Raw genomic sequence first — 20,539 nt, forward strand, 5'->3', positions numbered from 1 at the left:
TTTGTGACTATTGTATTTCCCTAATTTCTTTCTCAGCCTGTTTATCATTTGTATAAAGGAAGGCTACTGATTTGTTTGAGTTAATTTTATATTCAGCCACTTTGCTGAAATTGGTTATCAGCTGAAAGAGTTCTCTGGTGGAATATTTGGGATCACTTAAGTATACAGTCATATCATCTGCAAGTAGTGATATCTTGACTCTTCCTTCCCAATTTGTATCCCTTTGACCTCCTTTTGTTGTCTAATTGCTCTGGCTAGAACTTCAAGTACTATATTGAATCAATAGGGAGAGAGTGGGCAGCCTTGACTCTGATTTTAGTGGGTTTGCTTCAAGATTCTCTCTGTTTACTATTTGCTCTGGCTAGAACTTCAAGTACTATATTGAATCAATAGGGAGAGAGTGGGCAGCCTTGACTCTGATTTTAGTGGGTTTGCTTCAAGTTTCTCTCTGTTTACTTTAATGTTGGCTACTGGTTTTCTGTAAATTTTTTTTCACTGTGTTTAGGTATGGGCCTTGAATTCCTGATCTTTCTAAAATTCTTATCATGAAGGGGTGTTGAATTTTGTTAAATGCTTTCTCTGCATCTAATGAGATGATCATGACCTTTCCTTCTTTGAGTTTGTTTATGTAGTGGATTACGTTGATGGATTTCTGTATATTGAACCATCCCTGCATCCCTGGATAAAGCCTACTTGATCATGGTGAATGATGGTTTTGATGTGTTCTTGAATTCAGTTTTCAAGAATTTTATTGAGTATTTTTGCATTGATATTCATAAGGGGAACTGGTTTGAAGTTCTATTTCTTGGTTACATCTTCCTAGGGTTTCAGTGTCAGTGTAACTGTGGCTTTATAGAGCAAATTGGGTAGTGTTCCTTCTGTTTCTATTTTGTGAAATAGTTTGAAGAGAACTGGTATTATGTCTGATAGAATTCTGCACTAAAACCATCTGGTCCTGGGCTTTTTTTGGTGGGGAGATTTTTAATGACTGCTGCTATTTCTTTAGGGGTTATGAGACTGTTTGGATGGTTTGTCTGTTCTTGATTTAACTTTGGTACCTGGTATCTGTCTAGGAAATTGTCCATTTCATCCAGATTTTCCACTTTTGTTGAGTATAGGCCTTTGTAGTAGAGTCTGATGATTTTTTGAATTCCTCAGTTTCTGTTGTTATGTCTCCCTTTTCAGTTCTGATTTTATTAATTTGGATACTGTCTCTGTGCCCTCTAGTTAGTCTGGCTAAAGGTTTATCTATCTTGTTGATTTTCTCAAAGAACCAGCTCCTCATTTTGTTGATTATTTGTATAGTTCTCTTTGTTTCTACTGGGATCATTTCAGCCCTGAGTTTGACTATTTCCTGCTGTCTACTCTTCATGGGTGTATTTGCTTCTTTTTGTTCTAGAGCTTTCAGATGTGCTGCTAAGCTACTAATGGATGCTCTCTCCAATTTCTTTATGGAGGCGCTCAGAGCTATCAGTTTTCTTCTTAGCACTGCTTTCATTGTGTCCCATAAGTTTGGGTATGTCTGTGCCTTCATTTTCATTAAATTCTAAAAAGTCTTTAATTTCTTCATTTCTTCTCTGACAAAATTATCATTGAGTAGAGAGTTCAGTTTCTGCGTGAATGTGGGCTTTCTGGTTTTTTTGTTGTTATTGAAGACCAGCCTTAGTCTGTGGTGATCTGATAGGATGCATGGGATTATTTCAACTTTTTTGTATCTGTTGAGGCCTGTTTTGTGACCAGTTATATGGTCAATTTTGGAAGAGGTACCATGAGGTGCTGAAAAGAAGGTATATTTCTTTGTTTTAGGATGAAATGTTCTATAGATATCTGTTCAATAATTTGGTTCATAACTTCTGTTCATTTCACTGTGTCTCTGTTGAGTTTCTGTTTCCATGATCTGTCCATTGTTGAGAGTGAGGTGTTGAAGTCTCCTCCTATTACTGTGTAAGGTCCAATGTGTGCTTTGAGCTTTAGTAAAGTTTCTTTTATGTATGTGGGTGCCCTTGTATTTGGGCCATAATTGTTCAGAATTGAGAGTTCATCCTGGTTCATTTTTCCTTTGATGAGTATAAAGTGTCCTTCCTCATCTTTTTTGATAACTTTTGGTTGAAAGTTGATTTTATTTGATATTAGAATGGGTACTCCAGCTTATTTTATGAGACCATTTGCTTGGAAAATAGTTTTCCAGCCCTTTATTCTTAGGTAGTATCTGTGTATGCCACTGAACTCTGTTTCCTGTATGCAGCAAAATGATAGGTCTTGTTCACATATCCAGTCTATTAGTCCATGTCTTTTTTTTTATTGGGGAATTGAGTCCATTGATATTAAGTGATATTAAGAACCAGTGATTGTTGCTTCCTGTTATTTTTACTGTTAGAGGTGGAATTATGTTTGTGTGGCTATCTTCTTTTGGGTTTGTTGAAAGAAGATTATTTCCTTCCTGTTTGTATAGGGTGTAGTTTCCCTTCTTGTGTTAGAGTTTTCCATCTATTATCCTTTGTAGGGCTGTATTTGTAGAAAGATATTGTGTAAATTTGGTCTTGTCATGGAATATCTTGGTTTCTCTATCTAAGGTAATTGAGAATTTTGCTGGGTATGGTAGTCTGGGCTGGCATTTGTGTTCTTGTATGTTTATGGGCATCTTGTTCTTTCGGTTAGGGAAGTTTTCTTCTATAATTTTGTTGAAGACATTTACTGGCCCTATAAGTTGGAAATTTTCACTCTCTTCTATATCTATTATCCTTAGGTTTGGTCTTCTCATTGTATCCTGGATTCCTGGATGTTTTGGGTCAGGAGTTTTTGCATTTTGAATTTTCTTTGAGTGTTGTGTCAATGTTTTCGATTATATCTTCTACACCAGAGATTCTCTCTTCTATCTCTTGTATTCTGTTGGTGATGCTTTCGTCTATGACTCCTGATCTTTTTCCTAGGTTTTCTATCTCCAGGGTTGTCTCCTGTTGTGATTTGGTTAATGTTTCTATTTCCATTTTCAGATCCTGGATGGTTTTGTTCAATTTTTTTACCTGTTTGGTTGTGTTTTTTTTTTTTTATTTCTTTAAGGGATTTATGTGTTTCCTCTTTAAGGGCTTCTACCTGTTTACCTGTGTTCTTCTGTATTTTTCTAAGGGAGTTATTTATGTCCTTCTTAAAGTCCTCTATCATCATCATGAGATGTGAGTTTAAATCAGTCTTGCTTTTCCAGTGTTTTGGGGTATCCAGGGCTCGCTGTGATGGGAGAACTGGGTTCTGATGATGCCAAGTAGCATTGGTTTCTGTTGCTTATGTTCTTGTGCTTGCCTCTTTCCATCTGGTTATCTCTGGTGTTAGCTGGTCTGACTCTGAGTGGAGCCTGTCCCTCCTGTGAGCCCGTGAGCCTGTGCTCTTAGGTGTGTCAGCACTACTGGGATACAGGCTTTCTCCGGATGTGATTGGGGTGCCGGGTGTGATTGGGGTGCCGAGAGCTGTGGCATGGGGTCAGCTCTGGGGCACAGATGGAAACTGTTAGGATTGCATCCCTGGCTGCTGCATAGCTCCTGTGTCCTGTGGGCCTCAGGTGGGTCCCACTTGGGCCAGGTTTTGGGGCAGTAGTGGTGGTCTCACCTTTGGGCTTAGGCGTGTCAGTACTCCTGGGAGTACCTTCTAGCAGTCCTATGTTTTCTCATACATGATTTTGTAATTATTAGGGAAGTAAAAGTCATATTAAATCATGGTATCCTGTTTATATACAGGAAAAATAGCTTTTTAAAATTATTTTTAAATTTCTTTAGAAATTTAGGTCTCTCATTTTTTAAAAAAACATACAAACAGAATTATGTTTGTATGTTTTGTTCCATATTCTTGGTAGTAACATTAATGCAATTTTTTTTTTTTTTTTTTTTTTTTTTTTGGTTTTCGAGACAGGGTTTCTCTGTGTAGCCCTGGCTGTCCTGGAACTCCCTCTGTAGACCAGACTGGCCTCAAACTCAGAAATCTACCTGCCTCTGCCTCCCAAGTGCTGGGATTAAAGGCGTGCACCACCACTGTTCAGCCATTAATGCACTTCTAAAGAGAGCACTATGAGGATTATGTTGATTCCTTTAAAGAAAAATACCCAATTTCTTTGTGGACTTATCTACCCTATAACCTCTGGCAACCTGTAATCAGTTCTTAATTTAGAAAATTTTGCAATGTGAAAAATGCTACATTAAATAAAAGTAGCATGAGCTTGATATGTAAATGAAGCTGGCCTGGAATCCATAGAGATCTGACTTTCTCTGCAGCCCAAATGCGAGGATTGACACTGTGTGCTACCATCCCCAGATTTTGGTGCATTTTAAATCTAATTGTAACATAATAATTGAAACATTTCATAAATGTTTTAAATTGTCAGTTTTTTCATTTAAATGATAGACAAATTATATTAATGTAGTTATGTATGTAACGGCTTATACTTGCCTTTTTCTGTTTCTCTTTTGTTTGTTTTGTGGTCTTTCTATTTTTGTTGTTTTTCTTGCCTTCCTTTGTGTTACATGTTTTATCATTCCATTTTTGTTACTCATGCTTTCTATGTATATATATATATATATATTTCTTAGCTAAAGCAGTCTGTGTTTTTAGCTTTAAGTATATTAACAAATGAACATTCAGTGGTTTTGTGTTGTTTAATGTTGGGTGATTTGAAATCTTTGTCAGAGAACTTAGACATCTTAGCTCAATTTCAGTGTTTATTGTCTCCCTTCATTTAGTAGAACACCTTCCTAGTTCTTAGGGTAGTGAATGGGCTAAACCCTGGGCATTTTGAATGTTGTTATTAAACCCCAAATTCCGATTAAGCATTTTATTTAAAACAACAACAACAACACTGTTCCCCAAAGGAAGAGGAAGAGGTCGTATCACCTTGCAGATCCATGTTTTCCTCTCACACCTATTCGAGCAAGTTTCAGTGAGTTTTGACTCTTTCCACTGACTGGCTCTGAGATGGAGTGACCTCACTAGTGTCAGGTGAGGGCAAACATCTTTCCTCTACAAGTCCTCTTCTGATACCACCTTAATGTAGTAGGCAGGAAACCTCTTGCTGATCCCTCTGGAGCACGGACCCACTGAAGGTGTTCTCGTTCACTAAAGCACCCTTACAGGGGAGGTCTAGACAACTTCCTTGGTTTTGCTGATAAGGGTCTGAGTTACCCTTGGATGGAGTAGAACAATAATTTTTAATTTATTTATGTATTTGTTTACATCCCAGAACCTCCCTCACTATGTTCCTTCCTCCCATCCCTTTTCCCCTTCTCCTCTGAGAGGGTGAGATTCCACCCTGGCTATCCCCCAACCCTTGCACATCAGCTACCAGATTAGGTGATCCTCTCCCACTGAGGCCAGACAGGGCAGCCATGAAGACTGAGCCGCCTGTCAGAGCAAATGTCTTAAAAGTTATCTCTCCCACCAAGCTTCCTCTTTCCTGCTTGTGAGTTTGTGAGTGTGTGCTCCTTTTCTTAACACAGTATTTTAAGTGCACCAGTGTTGTGATTTGTGTTCACATTTTTTTAGTCCTACATAGCATACCATAGTCATTATAAATCTTTACAGGCTTAAAGATGTATTTTGTTTATCTTTATGTTTATAATTTTAGGATGCTTTTTTAAAAATCCTTCGAAATGAGGGTATAAAATCCCTGTGGAGCGGCCTCCCTCCTACTTTGTAAGTTGGAATTCACTGTGTTTTCTATTATGGTTCTGATTGGCGTGGTTGAGCAAATCACTCCTTCCCCCGAGGTATTGTTTTATGAGTTCCACACTATGCATTTGATGTTCTAGAAGGACTCATAAAACCCAGGGAAGATTATATTCATATATATGGGTCATTACAGTTAGAGCATATATACATACATCAGCAGATGACATCTCACTTTCAAAAACTCTTTCACTGGCATAGCACAGGATGGACTTATTCTGACAGTGAGTAACAACAGGGTGTGAAGTGCATTTGCCTTGGAAAACGCACCTGACTTTCAGAATGTATAGTGGTTTTTTTTGTTTGTTTGTTTGGTTGGTTGGTTTTGGTTTTTCAAGACATGGTTTCTTTGTGTAGCCCTGGCTATCCTGGAACTAGTTCTGTAGACCAGGTTGCCTTGAACTTATGGAGATCCACTTGCTTCTGCCTTCCTAGTGCTGGGATTAAAGGTGTGTGCCACCACTGCCAGTATGTGTAGTTTTTATTGCATGTTTACATATTTATTTTTATTGCATGTTTACATATTTATTTTTATTGCATGTTTACATATTTGTTTGTTTGAAAATAAATGATTTGTTACTTTTATTTTTTGTTGTGCTAAACCTGTAAGTATGTTTGTGCGCCAACCCTGACCAGCAGGAATTAAGACACGGAGCAACCGGTTCCTTCTCACAGCAGTTTACTCAGGATGTTTAGCAGTTGGTAGTCAAGATGGCGATCCCGCGATCCCTTCCCGGGCGCAGCTTATAAACCCTGCCAGGAGCCCATGAACTCATGCCACGTATCATCTCTCCATAGGCTCCTGAGGCCTTCATACCTAATAAGGACTTGTTTTTCACTCGGCCCTCGGGTGGCCATCGCCATCTTGGGGCGAGGTTCTTATGGCGCCTAACAGATGTTGAATACTTACACATCCAATTCTAGTTCTCTACTAAATACAAATTTGTGAATGAGTATGGTAAACTCAAAAAACTGAATGGAAACACTCCAGTAGCTATTTTGGCTTCCTTTTGTCTTTTGTATGGAGGGGATTACTCAGCCTTTAGGAATATTTGAGGCACATTCTTTAATGCCTAAGATGATAATCTTAGTAACAGCTTCAGGTTCAGTCCTATTTCTAAATTCTTAGCATGGAATATCTCTATAGAATATAAGCATTTCAAACTATCGTCTGTCACTATGATTGTGATGACATACCATAAACAGAAAATGCTTTCTTGTTGCACTGACACACTGGTACCTGAAATTTTTATTTATATTTTAATAATAATTCCCTTTAATATTTTTACTTTAAGTGTCATCAGAATTCCCTCACAATTAATGTCTATAATCCTGGCAGTGTAATTGTAATTTACTTCTACTTATGAAGAGCTGTGATTTTATGAGCTGTGGTTTAAAACTGTTTTACAGTTATTCTTGAGCTTTTAAGAGAAGTTGGTGTTGGGAAGATGGTGGCAGTGTGCTCTCTGTGGAACCCTGAGGACCTCAGTTGTAATCCCCAGCACCCACTTTAAAATGTCAGGCACATGAGTGAACACCAGTAATCCAACCACTTGGGAGGCAAAGACAGACATCCTGCTGCTGCTTGCTGGCCAAGCAGTTTAACCATCAATGAGAGACCCTATCTCAAAAAGAAATCAGGTGGAAAGCAACTGAGCAGGACATCCAGCTTTGACCTTTTTTCTTTCTGCATGCCTACACACAAGCCTACATGGGTGCATATAATACACATGTATACTCAGACATGCGCACACTCAAATTTCACTCATGGGGTAATTATAATAAAAGGAGAACTTAATAGTATATTTGAGGCCTTTTGATAATTCTAAACATATTTTGTGTATGCTTTTGACAGAGTGATGGCAATTCCTGCTACAGTTATTTATTTTACCTGCTATGAACAATTAAGTGGTTTTCTGAAAGCCAAATTAGGAGAAAATGAAACCCGAATACCAGTAGTTGCTGGGATTGTTGCTAGATGTAAGTAATGATCTTGTTTTTATTTAGATTTCTATTTAGAACATCTAAATTCTGATATTTACAGAATATCTGTGTAATGTACAGGATACTGGTATGATGTGTTTTGCATTCTAGTTTGTAGTAATCATTGATATCTATATTCTACAAGTCATGTAGTAAGTAGGTGTTGTCATCAGGAGATATAGAATTATCTCATTTTTATTGAATCTTAGTTTTAAGAGCGATGTCGGAATTGATTCTTACCTAAATTTTTAGTATATCTGAATTCATACATAACTCAGGCCAAAGCTTTTGTAACATTTTTTATAAACTCTAGGATTAGAGCTTAGTCAGGAGGAGGATTGCCTCTGTGTAGGACATTCTCTGTTAAATATGCTTATGCTGGGCATGGTAGCACGTGATTTTAATCCCAGTACCTGGGAGGTGATCTCTAAAGGCCTAATTTTATATATTGAGACCTGTCATCCAAAAAAAGAGAAGAGAAGTAGTAGTAATTTATTTGCAAATAATGCCTGTGATTTTAATGGTTCTCTGGTTGACTCTAGAATTTTTAGTATTATCCTTGAAAGAGTTGAAACCAAGAAAAAATAAACCAAGATTATTTGACACAATTATCATGAGAAAAACTTTTGACATCTGTAGGTACTCTATTTTAATCTTTAATGGCATTAAGAATAAGTGAGGATAACGTAGACACATGAACTATTGATGTAGGAAGGGAAAATCCATAGGGAGAAAGATTTAAGGGACAGTGTCACTATGGAGATGAGGGAAGGGAGCAGAAATCAACCAAAGCAAACATCTGTAAATGTCACATGTGACCTGTTACTTTATCTGCTAATTAAAAATTTTAAAATACACAGAACATAGACTAGCTAGAGATACCGGGATGGCAAAGGTGATTCTTTCCAGGGTGAGGCTCACTTGTTGCACTCCTGGTGTGCTGGCACCTGCAGTTTCTCCAGATGCAGGAGATTTGAGTACATAGTTTGTGGTAGTAGGAAGGAGGAGATTATAAAACAAAACAGGTAAGCATTCATTTTTGTTCCCATCATGTATGCTTTAATTTATGTGTTTTCCTGTTTGTATTAGTTGGTGCAGTGACAGTCATAAGTCCATTAGAATTGATCAGAACCAAGATGCAGTCTAAGAGGTTTTCTTACAAGGAACTATATCGATTTGTGAGCATGAAAGTGTCTGAAGATGGTTGGATTTCCCTTTGGAAGGGCTGGGCTCCTACTATTCTTAGAGATGTGCCTTTCTCAGGTAAGATTTGTCTCATCAGTAGCTGTAAATTTTTAAGTAGCTTTGTCTTAGGTCATATAGTTTTGCTAGGTTTTAAAAGTAATTATTTTTTCTGTATTGACAACAGATTTGCAGTTCATTATTTGCATTTCAGAACTATATAAACCTTTATTGATTAAACAGCTTCTAATTCAGGTCCTTGTATCTAACTGCTGCTAAGCATTCATTAGAATGTATTCATACTCAGGTAATATAAACTACTTTAACATTATTCTAAAATAAATAAATCATAATATAGCAAGTAAAATACAAATCAGAATATTATAAATGTACTTAAGACCATCTTTAAATTCACTGAACTTAATTTTTTAGAAAAACTAAATACTAAAATCTTCCCATTAAGTAAGTATTCGGTAAGAGAATAGTTAATTACCAAATAGGTAATTATCTTGACTTTTACTTTATTGAGACATAAGTAAGTAATTAATCATAGTCTCCTATGCCAGTTCACTTTTAAAAATATATTCTGGTTTGTAAAAAGAATCACAGATACATGTTTACAAAATGAATAGCTCTGAACTTGCTTCATATGAGCTTGAATGTTTACTGTGTTAGATCGTGGTGCTGCTTATTACCCTTGCACTGCTGCCCCACACCCTACCCCCGTGGTCACTTCAGAGTATAGGAGTTGGTTCTCTCCTTCAACTATGTGGGTTCTGGATTTATCCAGGTTGTCAGACAAAGCGCACGTGCCCCAACCCACTGAGCTATCACACTGGCCCCATACTGAATTTTTTCATCTTATTGGCTATACAGTTTTCCAGTTTATTATATTTAAAAATACATTGTTTAGTTTTAATCTTTAAAACCATCTTCTTTCTACTCAAAAATTTCGTAAGATACATTCTAGCTTTGTAGGTAACTGTTGTCTTACTTTTTTCTCTTGTATATTGTCTTAGTCTGGTTTTTATTGCTGTGAAGAACAAAGGAAACTCTTATAAAGGAAAATATTTAATTGGTGCTGGCTCATAGTTTTATACGTTCAGTCTGTTATTGTCATGGCAGGAAGCATGGTGGCAAGCAGGCAGACTTGATGTGGAGAAGGAGCTGAGAGTTCTCCATCTTCATCCGAAGGTACCATGGAGAGACACTGGCCAGACTTGAGCTTATAAGACCTCAAATCCCACCTCCAGTGACATAAAGCCACTATCACATATATGTATAAATAAAGTAGTACTGCTATGAAAAAAGTTTATATAGTTTCTTATTGTACATATGCAACAGTTTTCCCATATTGAACAGTCTTTTGTTTAGTTTATTTTTTTTGGAGACAGGGTCTCTCTCTGTAACCCTGGCTGGCCTGAAACTTGATACATAGACCAAACTGGCTTCAAATTCATAGAGATCTGCCTGCCTCTGCCTCCTGAGTGTTAGGATTAAAGGTGTGTGCCATTATGCCCAATTGAAAGTGACCCTTTTTAAAAAGTGATTATTAAAAAAGTGATTATAAAAGTGATTATAACCAACTGTGATGGCTCATGTCTGTAATAGCAGCATTTGAGAGACTGGGAATTTGAGGCCAGACTAGATTACACAGTAAGACCCTGTATCAAAAACAACAAGCCTGAAGAGATGGCTCAGCAATTAAGAGCACATGCTCTTTTTGCAGAAGGCCTTGTTTAGTTCCCATCATCCACATGGTGGCTCACAACCATCCTGACTCCAGCTCCAGATCTGACACCCTCTTCTGACTGATGTAGGCATCTGGCATTCCAGACATACATGCAGACACATAAAATAAATTTAAAATTATTTAAAATAACAGAAGGAACAAAAATAGAACCAGCAAGATGAGTCAATACTGCTTGCTGTCAAGCGTCACTACCTGAGTTCAGTCTCCAAGACCCACCTAGTCGAAAGAGAGACCCAGTTGCTGTAAGGTGTTTCCAGACCTTCACATGTGGACTTGCACACCCACACACATGAATAATTGTAGTAAAAAATTTAAATGGGTGTATGGATATATGCATTTATAACCAATTATGATGTTTTCTGCTGCCTTATACCTTCATAACCTCTTCATTGTCAAGGTTCTTAAATTATGTTTATTTGATCATTTAAAGTATCTCACTTTGACTTGCATTTCAGTCAAATTTTGATTACTTACAAAGGTTGGTATTGTTTCATTGGCCATTTGTTTAGAGATAATTGATTTGTGGATATGACCCAACATATAGGTCATTGTCAGCATCATTCATTGAGTAACTTTAGTTGGTAAAGAGATTTGCATGTATGAATGAATTTTGTCTTACTGTTCTAGTTGTCTGACAGTAATTTGCCAACAATACTGTCCAAATTACTAGTGCTTTATAAAAATAAAAAGTCTTGATGAAGCCTTATTCTTTTCTAAGATTGATATATCTATGTTAATATTTTTTAAAGTATTTCAATAGCTATTTATAATTTTCTTCATAAAGGTTATATGCAATTTTTTATATATATTTTATAGGTATACTTCACCTTCAAGGTTTTGGTAGCCTTTGCTTATTATTTTGTTGGGTGTGGGGACTGAACCTGGGACATTGTACATGCTAGGCCAGTGCTGCCCCTTTGAGTTGGGTGTGGGGACTGAACCTGGGACATTGTACATGCTAGGCCAGTGCTGCCCCTTTGAGCTACTTCATTAGCCTTTGCTGATTCTTTTTAAACCTGTAGATTTACAATAAATAGACTTTGTAAAGCTTTGTAGGTAGTAAAGCTACAATTGACTTTTGCCTATTAAATGATATCTAGCTACCTTTTAAAAAATGAAGAAACTCTAATTAGTGTAAACATCTTTTGAGCATCTTTGTAGACATTGTATATTACATCTTCAATGTTTTAATTTTCAGTTATCTTAATTTCCTTTCTTCCTATGTATTAATAATTACATTTGATATGAGTTTGTGTTACTTATCTTTTATCAGAAACACCTTTTTATCTCTGTATTTCCAAGAATTTGAGCTTGCTTTAAATGAGAGTGTTCGTTTTATCAAGTGTTCTCCATCATTAGTAGGCTCGTCCATGGCTGTATTAATATACTATGCAGCATGAGTCGTATTAAATACCCGCTGTGGCCTCTCCTGGCCCTCTGGAGCAGTGCGCTTTGTCTTCTCCTGGTCCTTACACTGCTCTTGTCAGTAGGTCGCCCTTTCCCTGACCTTTCTCCTACTTGCCCTGTCAGGGTTTTCAGTTATATTTCAGCAGATGTAGAAGTTTTTGTTTTCTTAAAAGACTGTTAAAATATTTCTTAGAATTTCAGTCCCCCCTGTAATCCTACCTAATTTTAGGAATGAAGGGCAGTGTGTCAAGACGAGAGTTCCTGTTTTACTTCCATTTCTAACATCACAACTCTTTCTCTAACCTCTACAATTCCTTCTGAGTGCGTGCTCATTTTGTTCTCTGTTTTGCAGCAATGTACTGGTATAATTATGAAAATTTAAAGAGGTGGCTTTGTGAGAAATCCGGTTCATACGAACCAACATTTATGATCAACTTTACTTCAGGAGCATTGTCTGGTTCTGTAAGTTTGTTGTTGTTATTGTTAATATTCCAGAAAATTGCTAATTAGTATTAAAACAGAACAAGACCTTATCAAGCATTTTGTGTATACTGAGAGGACACTTTTTTCCTGTTTCAAAGAAATAAATTCTACTATTTAAACTCTTAAAATACACTTCCCATCAATGTTTTTATTCTACACACGTGATTTTTTTAATTAATTAATTATTTTTCCCTCCCGGTCCACCCTCTGACTGTTCCACATCCCATACCTCCTCCCCCCCCCACCCTCCCCCCCACCCCCGTCTCCACAAAGATGTCTCCATCCCCCCATCCCCAACCCCCACCCCCACCTCACCAGACCCCCTCAGTCCCTGGGGCCTCCAGTCTCTTGAGGGTTAGGTGCATCTTCTCTGACAAAACCCAGACCCTGCAGTCCTCTGCTATATATGTATTGGGGGCCTCATATCAGCTGATGTATGCTGCCTGGATGGTGACCCAATGTTTGAGAGATCTCGGGGGTCCAGGTTAATTGAGGCTGCTGGTCCTCCTACAGGGTCATCCCCCTCCTCAGATCTTTCAGCTTTTCCCAATTCAGCCACAGGGGTCAGCAGCTTCTGTCCATTGGTTGGGTGTAAATATCTGCATCTGACTCTTTCAGCTGCTTGTTGGGTCTTTCAGAGGGCAGTCATGATGGGTGCCTTTTTGTGGCTCCACAGCCTCAGTAACAGTGTCAGGCCCTGGGGCCTCCCCTTGAGGAGGTCTTCTCAGGCTCCTCTCCATTTCTGTCCCTGCAGTTATTTCAGACAGGAACTATTATGGGTCAGAGTTTTGACTGTGGGATGGCAGCCCCCTCCCTCACTTGATGCCCTGTCTTCCTATTGGAGGTGGACTCTACAAATCCCCTCTCCTCACTGTAGGGCATTTCATCTAAGGTCCCTTCCTTTGAGTCCTCACCTCTCAGGTCTCTGGTGGATTCTGGAGGGTCCCACCCCCCTGCCACCTCCTGCCTCCTGAGGTTGCCTGTTTCTATTCTTTCTGCTGGCCCTCAGGGCTTCAGTCTCTTTCCTCCACCCAAGACCAGGTCATGTTTCCCCCCCTCTCAAAAATCCCCTTTCCCTCCCAGATCCCCCTCTCCCTCCCCCACCCCCATGGCTGCTTTTTTCTCCCTCTCAGGTGGGACTGAGGCATCAAGCTGAAGGGCCCAAGTGAGGACACACATTTGATTTTTAATAGACTTATACTGGTTACATAATTACAGGTATTATCATGATTGTGTGTGATATAGCACTTTTTATAGTATTTTACAGTACATTAGTTCAATGTTAGTTGATATAGTTAGCTAACAGTCATGGAGTCGTGGAGTTTTGTCTAGTATATATCATCAAATCAAACAATGTCTAGTCTTTGTTCTTGTTCTTGAAAAAAAGCAAGAACAAGGCTACTTAGAAATTTCTAAAGGAAATTTGGAAAACATTGAAACTAGAAGGGAAGAAACACAGAGGACCATTTTTGGGTAATAGGAAGCTCATCCTTTCTCACGATACAAGTGGTAGATTCATCTCACCACTGCTTGGGCAAGAAAGTATTGTCTTAGATCCATATACTTCCAAAATTAATGTGTGATCATTTATTGTGTGACACAGACAGATTGCACTTAGAGAGCATCAAGACATTAAGTCAGTACTCAGTGTTGGAGAAGTGGAAGCAGAAAGCTTAGGTATGGGGCCAGCTTAGACTGGTGATGCCAGCCTTTGTCTGCAAAGACAAACAAGCAAGCCTTGGAGGGCTGAGTGAAGAGGTGGAACGTTGTAGATAGTTGGGTAAGTGCAGTAGGGGCAGAAGTTAGAAAGCAGCGCTCAGATCTAATATGTGTCAGGCCAGCTGGCGTGTAACAGGCACAGAGGTAAAAATGATTAGCATTGGAAGATGGCTGAGGAGGCACAGGAATAGGAAGATCTCCAGGTTAATGTTGCTACTGAACATGGAAATGTTGATTTTTAATTTAGAAATTATTGGTTACCTTAACAACTTCCAAATAAAGATTTGTCTGAACATTGGGAAAAGCTCATGAATGTGATGGTGCCACAAGAGTCCTAACTTTTGTTTAGAATGTGTGGTAGCAGCCTGTAGTCTCCACATGGTTTGTTGACTGTGGAGATGAGAAAATGGCAGTGCTTTCAAACTAGCTGCAATCTTTGCAACTGATCTGATGAACAACACACTGCTGAAATGACATAAAATGGGATTTTAAGAGGGAATTTGTAAATGTATTCAGATGTGAGCTAGGAAGCAAAAATATTACATTTAGATATTATATCAGATACTATGAGAACATTTCTAAAGGAATTAATCTTTTTTAATCTCACTTAAGGCCGTATAGAAAAAGGTGATAAATTGCACCACTTTGAGAAGAGTTTAGAAATGTGATTTCTTTAAACCATTGTTGACTATATATATCCATTAAAAGGTACATAGAAACTAAAAGTTTGAAGTATATTTTCATTAACATTTAAATTTAATTTTTGTAATTATTTGAAAAATGCTTGCTGGAAATTTTCATATGCTAAATACATACTGGAGAATTTCTACTTTAAAAAATGTTAAAAACCTGAGTGTGATGGCTCATGCCTGTAACCCTAACATGCCTGTAGTCCTTGGCTACACAGTTGAATTGAAGGTGAGACTGAGCTACATCACACACACACACACACACACACTGGCAGTATTGGTGACATGAGAATCAGAAACTGTGAACACCGGTATAAAACCATAGAAGTCTGACTCTATCCTTGCCATTGGTGGCCATGTGGTTTTGGGAAAGAAAACAGGGACTTTTCTGAGGCTGTTCTGTGGAGTTTTATGATGAATTGATACTTGAGATGTAACCTGTTTTCTGCATTAAGAACTTTAAGTATATTTTATTTATTTCAGTTTGGGATTTTTGTCATTATCCATATTAAATAATGTGCTAATAAGATTTTTAAATGCTTTTTAAAAATTAAAAATTTAAATGAACTTTTTGACAGTTTGCAGCTGTTGCAACTTTACCGTTTGATGTAGTAAAAACACAGAAACAGACACAACTGTGGACCCATGAATATTGTAAATGTAAGTTTAATTTAAAACATTTTAAGATGTCATTGTTTCTTCCCCTTGTGTGATTTTTATTAGGAATACATAAGATCAGAAAACACTAGTTGTTTTTCTTAGACCTTATTCTTAATGAAACTGATAAAAGATGTACTGTTAGAATGGAATACCTAGAAAAATACTAAGAAAGCTTTAGAAATCTTAAAGCTGTTTTCTTGTCTGCTATCATTTAAGTCTCTTAACTTTCACGAAGAAAAAAATCTACTTTTATCATGAAAAGCTAAGTTGTTATAATTTTTCTTATGGTTTGTTTTCAAAACTGTATTTATTCACTAAGTACCCCATCACTCAGGAAGCCTGGTTAGGACATTTAGGAGCTTGAGGTTAACCTCAGCTAGAGAGCAGGTCAGGCTAGGCTATGCAGTCAGTCCATATTTGAGCATAATAAAACAAAAAAGATTGAAAATAACTCCTAGGTAAACAGATGCTATCTTCTTATAATGAACTATACTGTTTATGTATGCGCTGGTGACGGTCTAAATGAGAATGGACCCTATAGACTCTCATATTTGAATGTTTGATCTCAGTTGTGGAACCATTTGGAAGGCCTGTTAGAGGAGGTGTGTTGTAGGGGTAGGCTTTGAGAGAACCAAGGCCAGGCTCAGTGTCTCTCTCTGCCTTCTGCCTGAGGACCAGGCAGCTGTCAGCTACCACTCCAGCAGCATGCCTGTCTGCTTCCTACCATGATCATGAATAAGTCTCAAAAGCTGTAAGCAAGCCCCCAATTAAGTGCTTTTTTTAAACACAAGTTGCCTTGGTCATGGTGTCTCTCCATAGCAATAGGATAGTAGCTAGAATGGATCTGTGATACAGTTTATTAAGTTGTATTTTATGATGGTATTCTTTTTTCTTTTAACATTTTTTTTAACATAGTTCCTGCACCTTTGGATATGTCAACCTGGACTATTATGAAGAACATTGTTGCTGACAAAGGATTTTCTGGGTTGTTTACAGGTAAAAAATACTTGCTTTACAGAGTCTTTGAACACAATCATTTGTTTTAAATCTCCTTCTATAATTAGCTTCTAGCAAAAAGTGATAGGTAACATTTTATATTTATTTTCTCCTAAATATTGTGATAAGTTAAAATAAATGTTCAGTAGTAGAATTATAAAATTTGAATTTAAAGTTGGGAGTGAACAGCTAATCTTTGCTGCCTATTGATGATATAGAATTTGATATTTCAAATCATTTAATTTGGTCATTATGAAGCCAAATGCTACATTAAAAAAAAGGTAAAATGTGTGTTGTCTTGTTTTTCCCCCGTTCTCTTTCCAGGTCTAATTCCTCGGTTAGTTAAAATTGTTCCTGCCTGTGCCATTATGATCAGCTCATATGAACTGGGAAAGTCGTTCTTCCAGAAGTACAATACTAAAAGGCAGTAATTCTCATGATGGATTTATGACTTGAAACAACAACTAGAGCCAAAGAAGATGAAAATTTGTAGGCAAGACTTTTTTTCAACATTATGATCTTACAATGTGACTTTATCTGTCCTCCCTATAACTTAAGTGAATAATAATTTCTAATCTACCTCTAAATCATAATCCTAGTTTCTATTTTTTTAAATATTAAAGACATAATCCAGAAGCCGGACAGTGGTGGCACACGCCTTTAATCCCAGCACTTGGGAGGCAGAGGCAGGTGGATTTCTGAGTTCAAGGCCAGCCTGGTCTACAGAGTGAGTTCCAGGACAGTCAGGGCTACACAGAGAAACCCTGTCTCGAAAAAGAAAAAAAAAACATAATCCAGAAGCTGCAGCCACTTAGTACTCTTGCAAAGAAAGTTGCTCCTAGGCAGGACAAGTTTTCTGAATGCATATGTCATCACACACTTCCTTGTAAATTAATGCTGGAGTGTGGGATGCAACAGAACTTTTTGGATTGTGTACTAAGCATGCAATGTAGAGAGCTAAGTGCAGTCTCACAAAAACTCAAATCACAAGTATCAGCATTTCAGTAGAGAGTGGAAGAGCTGTCATGTGGAATTGCTCACATTCCCCAGATGGTGCCTGTTAACTTTAATTCACGGCATTGTATTCCCTCACTCCTTTAAGGCATTGTGTAGTGGCGTTGTGTAGCGTAGAATTTCCCTAATGAAAAGTGTAGCCACTTTATCTGTGTAAACCAAAGTATAATCATTTACATGATGTAAATGTTGACATTTACATTGACTGTTGACATTCTTAGTGACTAAACGCTCATCTAATATTTCTGTTGGGGTATATTTTCACTGGTGATAGTAACTGTATATTTACTAAATTTGGATCTGCAGCAGAAAACCTTGCTGTCCTTAGACTAGTGAAAATGACTAGACTGGGACACAGGAATGGGCTGCTTGTAACTAGCTTGCCTTCCAAGTGTCATTGTAGAGCTCTTTAAGTCAGTTCTACAACTTTTCTACTACAGTCAGTATTCCCTAATCTAAAAGACCAAAATATAAAATGCTGCAAACATTTCAACTCTTCTAAATGATGCTGCCACAATCCCACACCTTCCCTCAGGTGACAGCATACAGGACACAGGCACACAGAAACATAGATGACCTTTAGGCTATTTGTATAAATTGTACATGAAACACATGAATATATTTATCACTTTAAGTAGGAATGAGGTTTTTAAAATTACATTTATTTATTTGTTGTATATGTCTATGTATATATGAAGGTCAGAGGCAGCTGTGAGGAGTTAATTCTCCCATTCCACCATGTGTGCGTTGTGATTTGAACTCAGGTGGTCAGGCTTAGCAGCAAGTGCCCTTCCCCACTGTGCTCAGGAATGAGATTTTAAGTATGATGGGAATACAGGGGTGGAACACTGTGGCTTTGGAATGTCTAACTCAGAGTCTGATCTCTGGCACAGATGACAAATAATTTAATAAGTAAGTAAGATGGCAGTGCAAGAAATGCTATTCTGTTTTACTTATCTCTATAAAGCAAAAAGCACTTTATCACGTTCTATGTGTATTCTATGAAATATGAAGTATCCCCTCCCTGCCACAACAGCATAATGTATGTTGGTGACAGTGACCTCTAGGGTAGGCGAACAAATGCATCTTGTATCATAGTGGAAAGTGTTTGTATGTTTCATCAGAAATAAATGATACACAGTTTATTGTACCATGTTGTTTTACATTATAATCCTGTGTTGATTTACATTAAAATTTTAATGTATCCATATATGTATTTCTGATTTGTAGTAGTAAAATTTTTAAAATCCTGGCCCAGGGCTTCTTTTCTGTCTTAGACCATTTATGTTCTCTGATGAAGACTCACATAGTCTTTAATTTTTTAATGTGCCTTAGGCAGCACAAGAGCTGGGCAGCTGCCTACCCTCCATGCTGTTAGAATCTATTTTCCTACTGATAACCCTGAGTTATCACTGACTATTGACTACGTTCCATCTGGGCTGCTCCTAACTGCAGTAGGGCATCTCTCTGGGCCACATTCTCTTGGTCCATAGCCCATGGCAGCTCTCCTCCCTCCTTCATGGTCTTCCTCTATTCCATGGTGGCTTCTTCGTGCTCCCTCCTTGTGGTCCTCCTTCTCTAAGCCCACAAAACCTCAACCCCACCTATGTCTCTTCTGCCCAGCTATTGGCTGTTGGCATCTTTATTCTCCAATCAGAATTACCTTGGAGACAGGGTCCCAGGGAGCTATGTGCAGATTCTAGGTCTTGGGGGGCCTCCACTTAGCATTACAATAGACAGTAAAAGACAAAACCACAACAGTGATTTTCTTTCTTTTGTTTTATTAAAATATATTGTGCTTGCTTAGAAGTACCATTATTTTTCTTGGCAATGTTTTTCATATACAATCACTATATAATGCTATGAAATACGTACATGAAAGTTCATTATTACACTCAACCTTTCCCTTAATTTTATTATATTTTATTGTTAGAAAAGAGCAGGGAACTGAGCACAGAAACATATTTGAAATAGTATTATCTGTTAATATGTGAAAAATTCTATCCTCAATACTGTACTTGTAAAAAATGATTATGACAAAATAGGTTAAATACATTTTGTTTCTGACACATTGCAAGCATGTAGCTGGGTAAGACGTGTAAAGTGGAACTGGAGAGCTGGCTCACCTTAGGAGCACTGGCTGCTCTTCCAGAGGTCCTGGCTTCCTTTCCCAGCACTCACATGTTGGCTCACAACCACCTGTAGCTTCAGTCCCAGCGGGTTTCTACAGGCGCTACACACACGGTACATATGTGTAGGCAAAACACCCACATACAAGAAAGTTTTTAAAAAGTTGACATTTTCTTACATCAAACTCATAAAGAAACATTAATATTTTGAAAATAACTTTTTGTTTACAGTAGTCTGAATAAATTTAGTTCACGAAATAAATATTACTCTTTAAATTTTCTCCAAAACTTTTCTCTTCTAAAATAAGGGAACCATTGTTACCTTGAACGGCTATCCTCAGCTGTTACATTAGTAGACAAGCTAAGCTTTTGACACTGCATGTTTCTTAGGTTTTTGGTGCACACACATAGGATTTGCACAGTATATACAGTGTTCTTCGTAGTGTGGTTGGTTGTTGCCTGGATCTGAGATGTTCCTCATGTCGCCTGTGTTTAGACACTAAGTCCATAGTTGGTAGCCTTGCTTTAGAAGAGGTAGATTCTTTAGGAGCTAGAGCCTTGATGGACAGTGAGTCACTTGGGGGGTGGGGGGGGGGGGTTCAGGTTGGTACGAATTCCTGTCACTCTTTCTCCTGATTGGCAGAGCAGTGTAACCAGCCTGCTTCACATTCTTGCTATCTCCATAATAAACTACATTCCTGGGAATAAGCCACAATGGACACTTCTCTTAAATTGCTTCTTTCCAGGGATTTAGGCACAACAACAATCCTAGTGATGATTATAATGGACACAAACTTCCAGGTTGAATGTTAAAGAAA

General features: G+C 37.8%; 1 protein-coding gene across 1 annotated transcript in view; it reads left to right on the forward strand.

Annotated features, from left to right (window-relative positions):
- Slc25a40 (solute carrier family 25 member 40) overlaps window positions 1-18,742 on the forward strand; it is a 29,623-nt gene extending 10,881 nt beyond the window's left edge. The window contains exons 6-12 of the mRNA XM_034518768.2: window positions 5,606-5,673; window positions 7,562-7,686; window positions 8,779-8,952; window positions 12,384-12,493; window positions 15,501-15,582; window positions 16,498-16,578; window positions 16,903-18,742. Of these exons, the coding sequence (XP_034374659.1) occupies window positions 5,606-5,673; window positions 7,562-7,686; window positions 8,779-8,952; window positions 12,384-12,493; window positions 15,501-15,582; window positions 16,498-16,578; window positions 16,903-17,009 (747 nt within the window). The 3' untranslated portion in view covers window positions 17,010-18,742. The remainder of the gene's footprint in view (window positions 1-5,605; window positions 5,674-7,561; window positions 7,687-8,778; window positions 8,953-12,383; window positions 12,494-15,500; window positions 15,583-16,497; window positions 16,579-16,902) is intronic.
- The last annotated feature ends 1,797 nt before the right edge of the window (window positions 18,743-20,539 follow it).

Source organism: Arvicanthis niloticus, chromosome 15 (assembly GCF_011762505.2).
Source record: "Arvicanthis niloticus isolate mArvNil1 chromosome 15, mArvNil1.pat.X, whole genome shotgun sequence".
NCBI lineage: Eukaryota > Metazoa > Chordata > Mammalia > Rodentia > Muridae > Arvicanthis > Arvicanthis niloticus.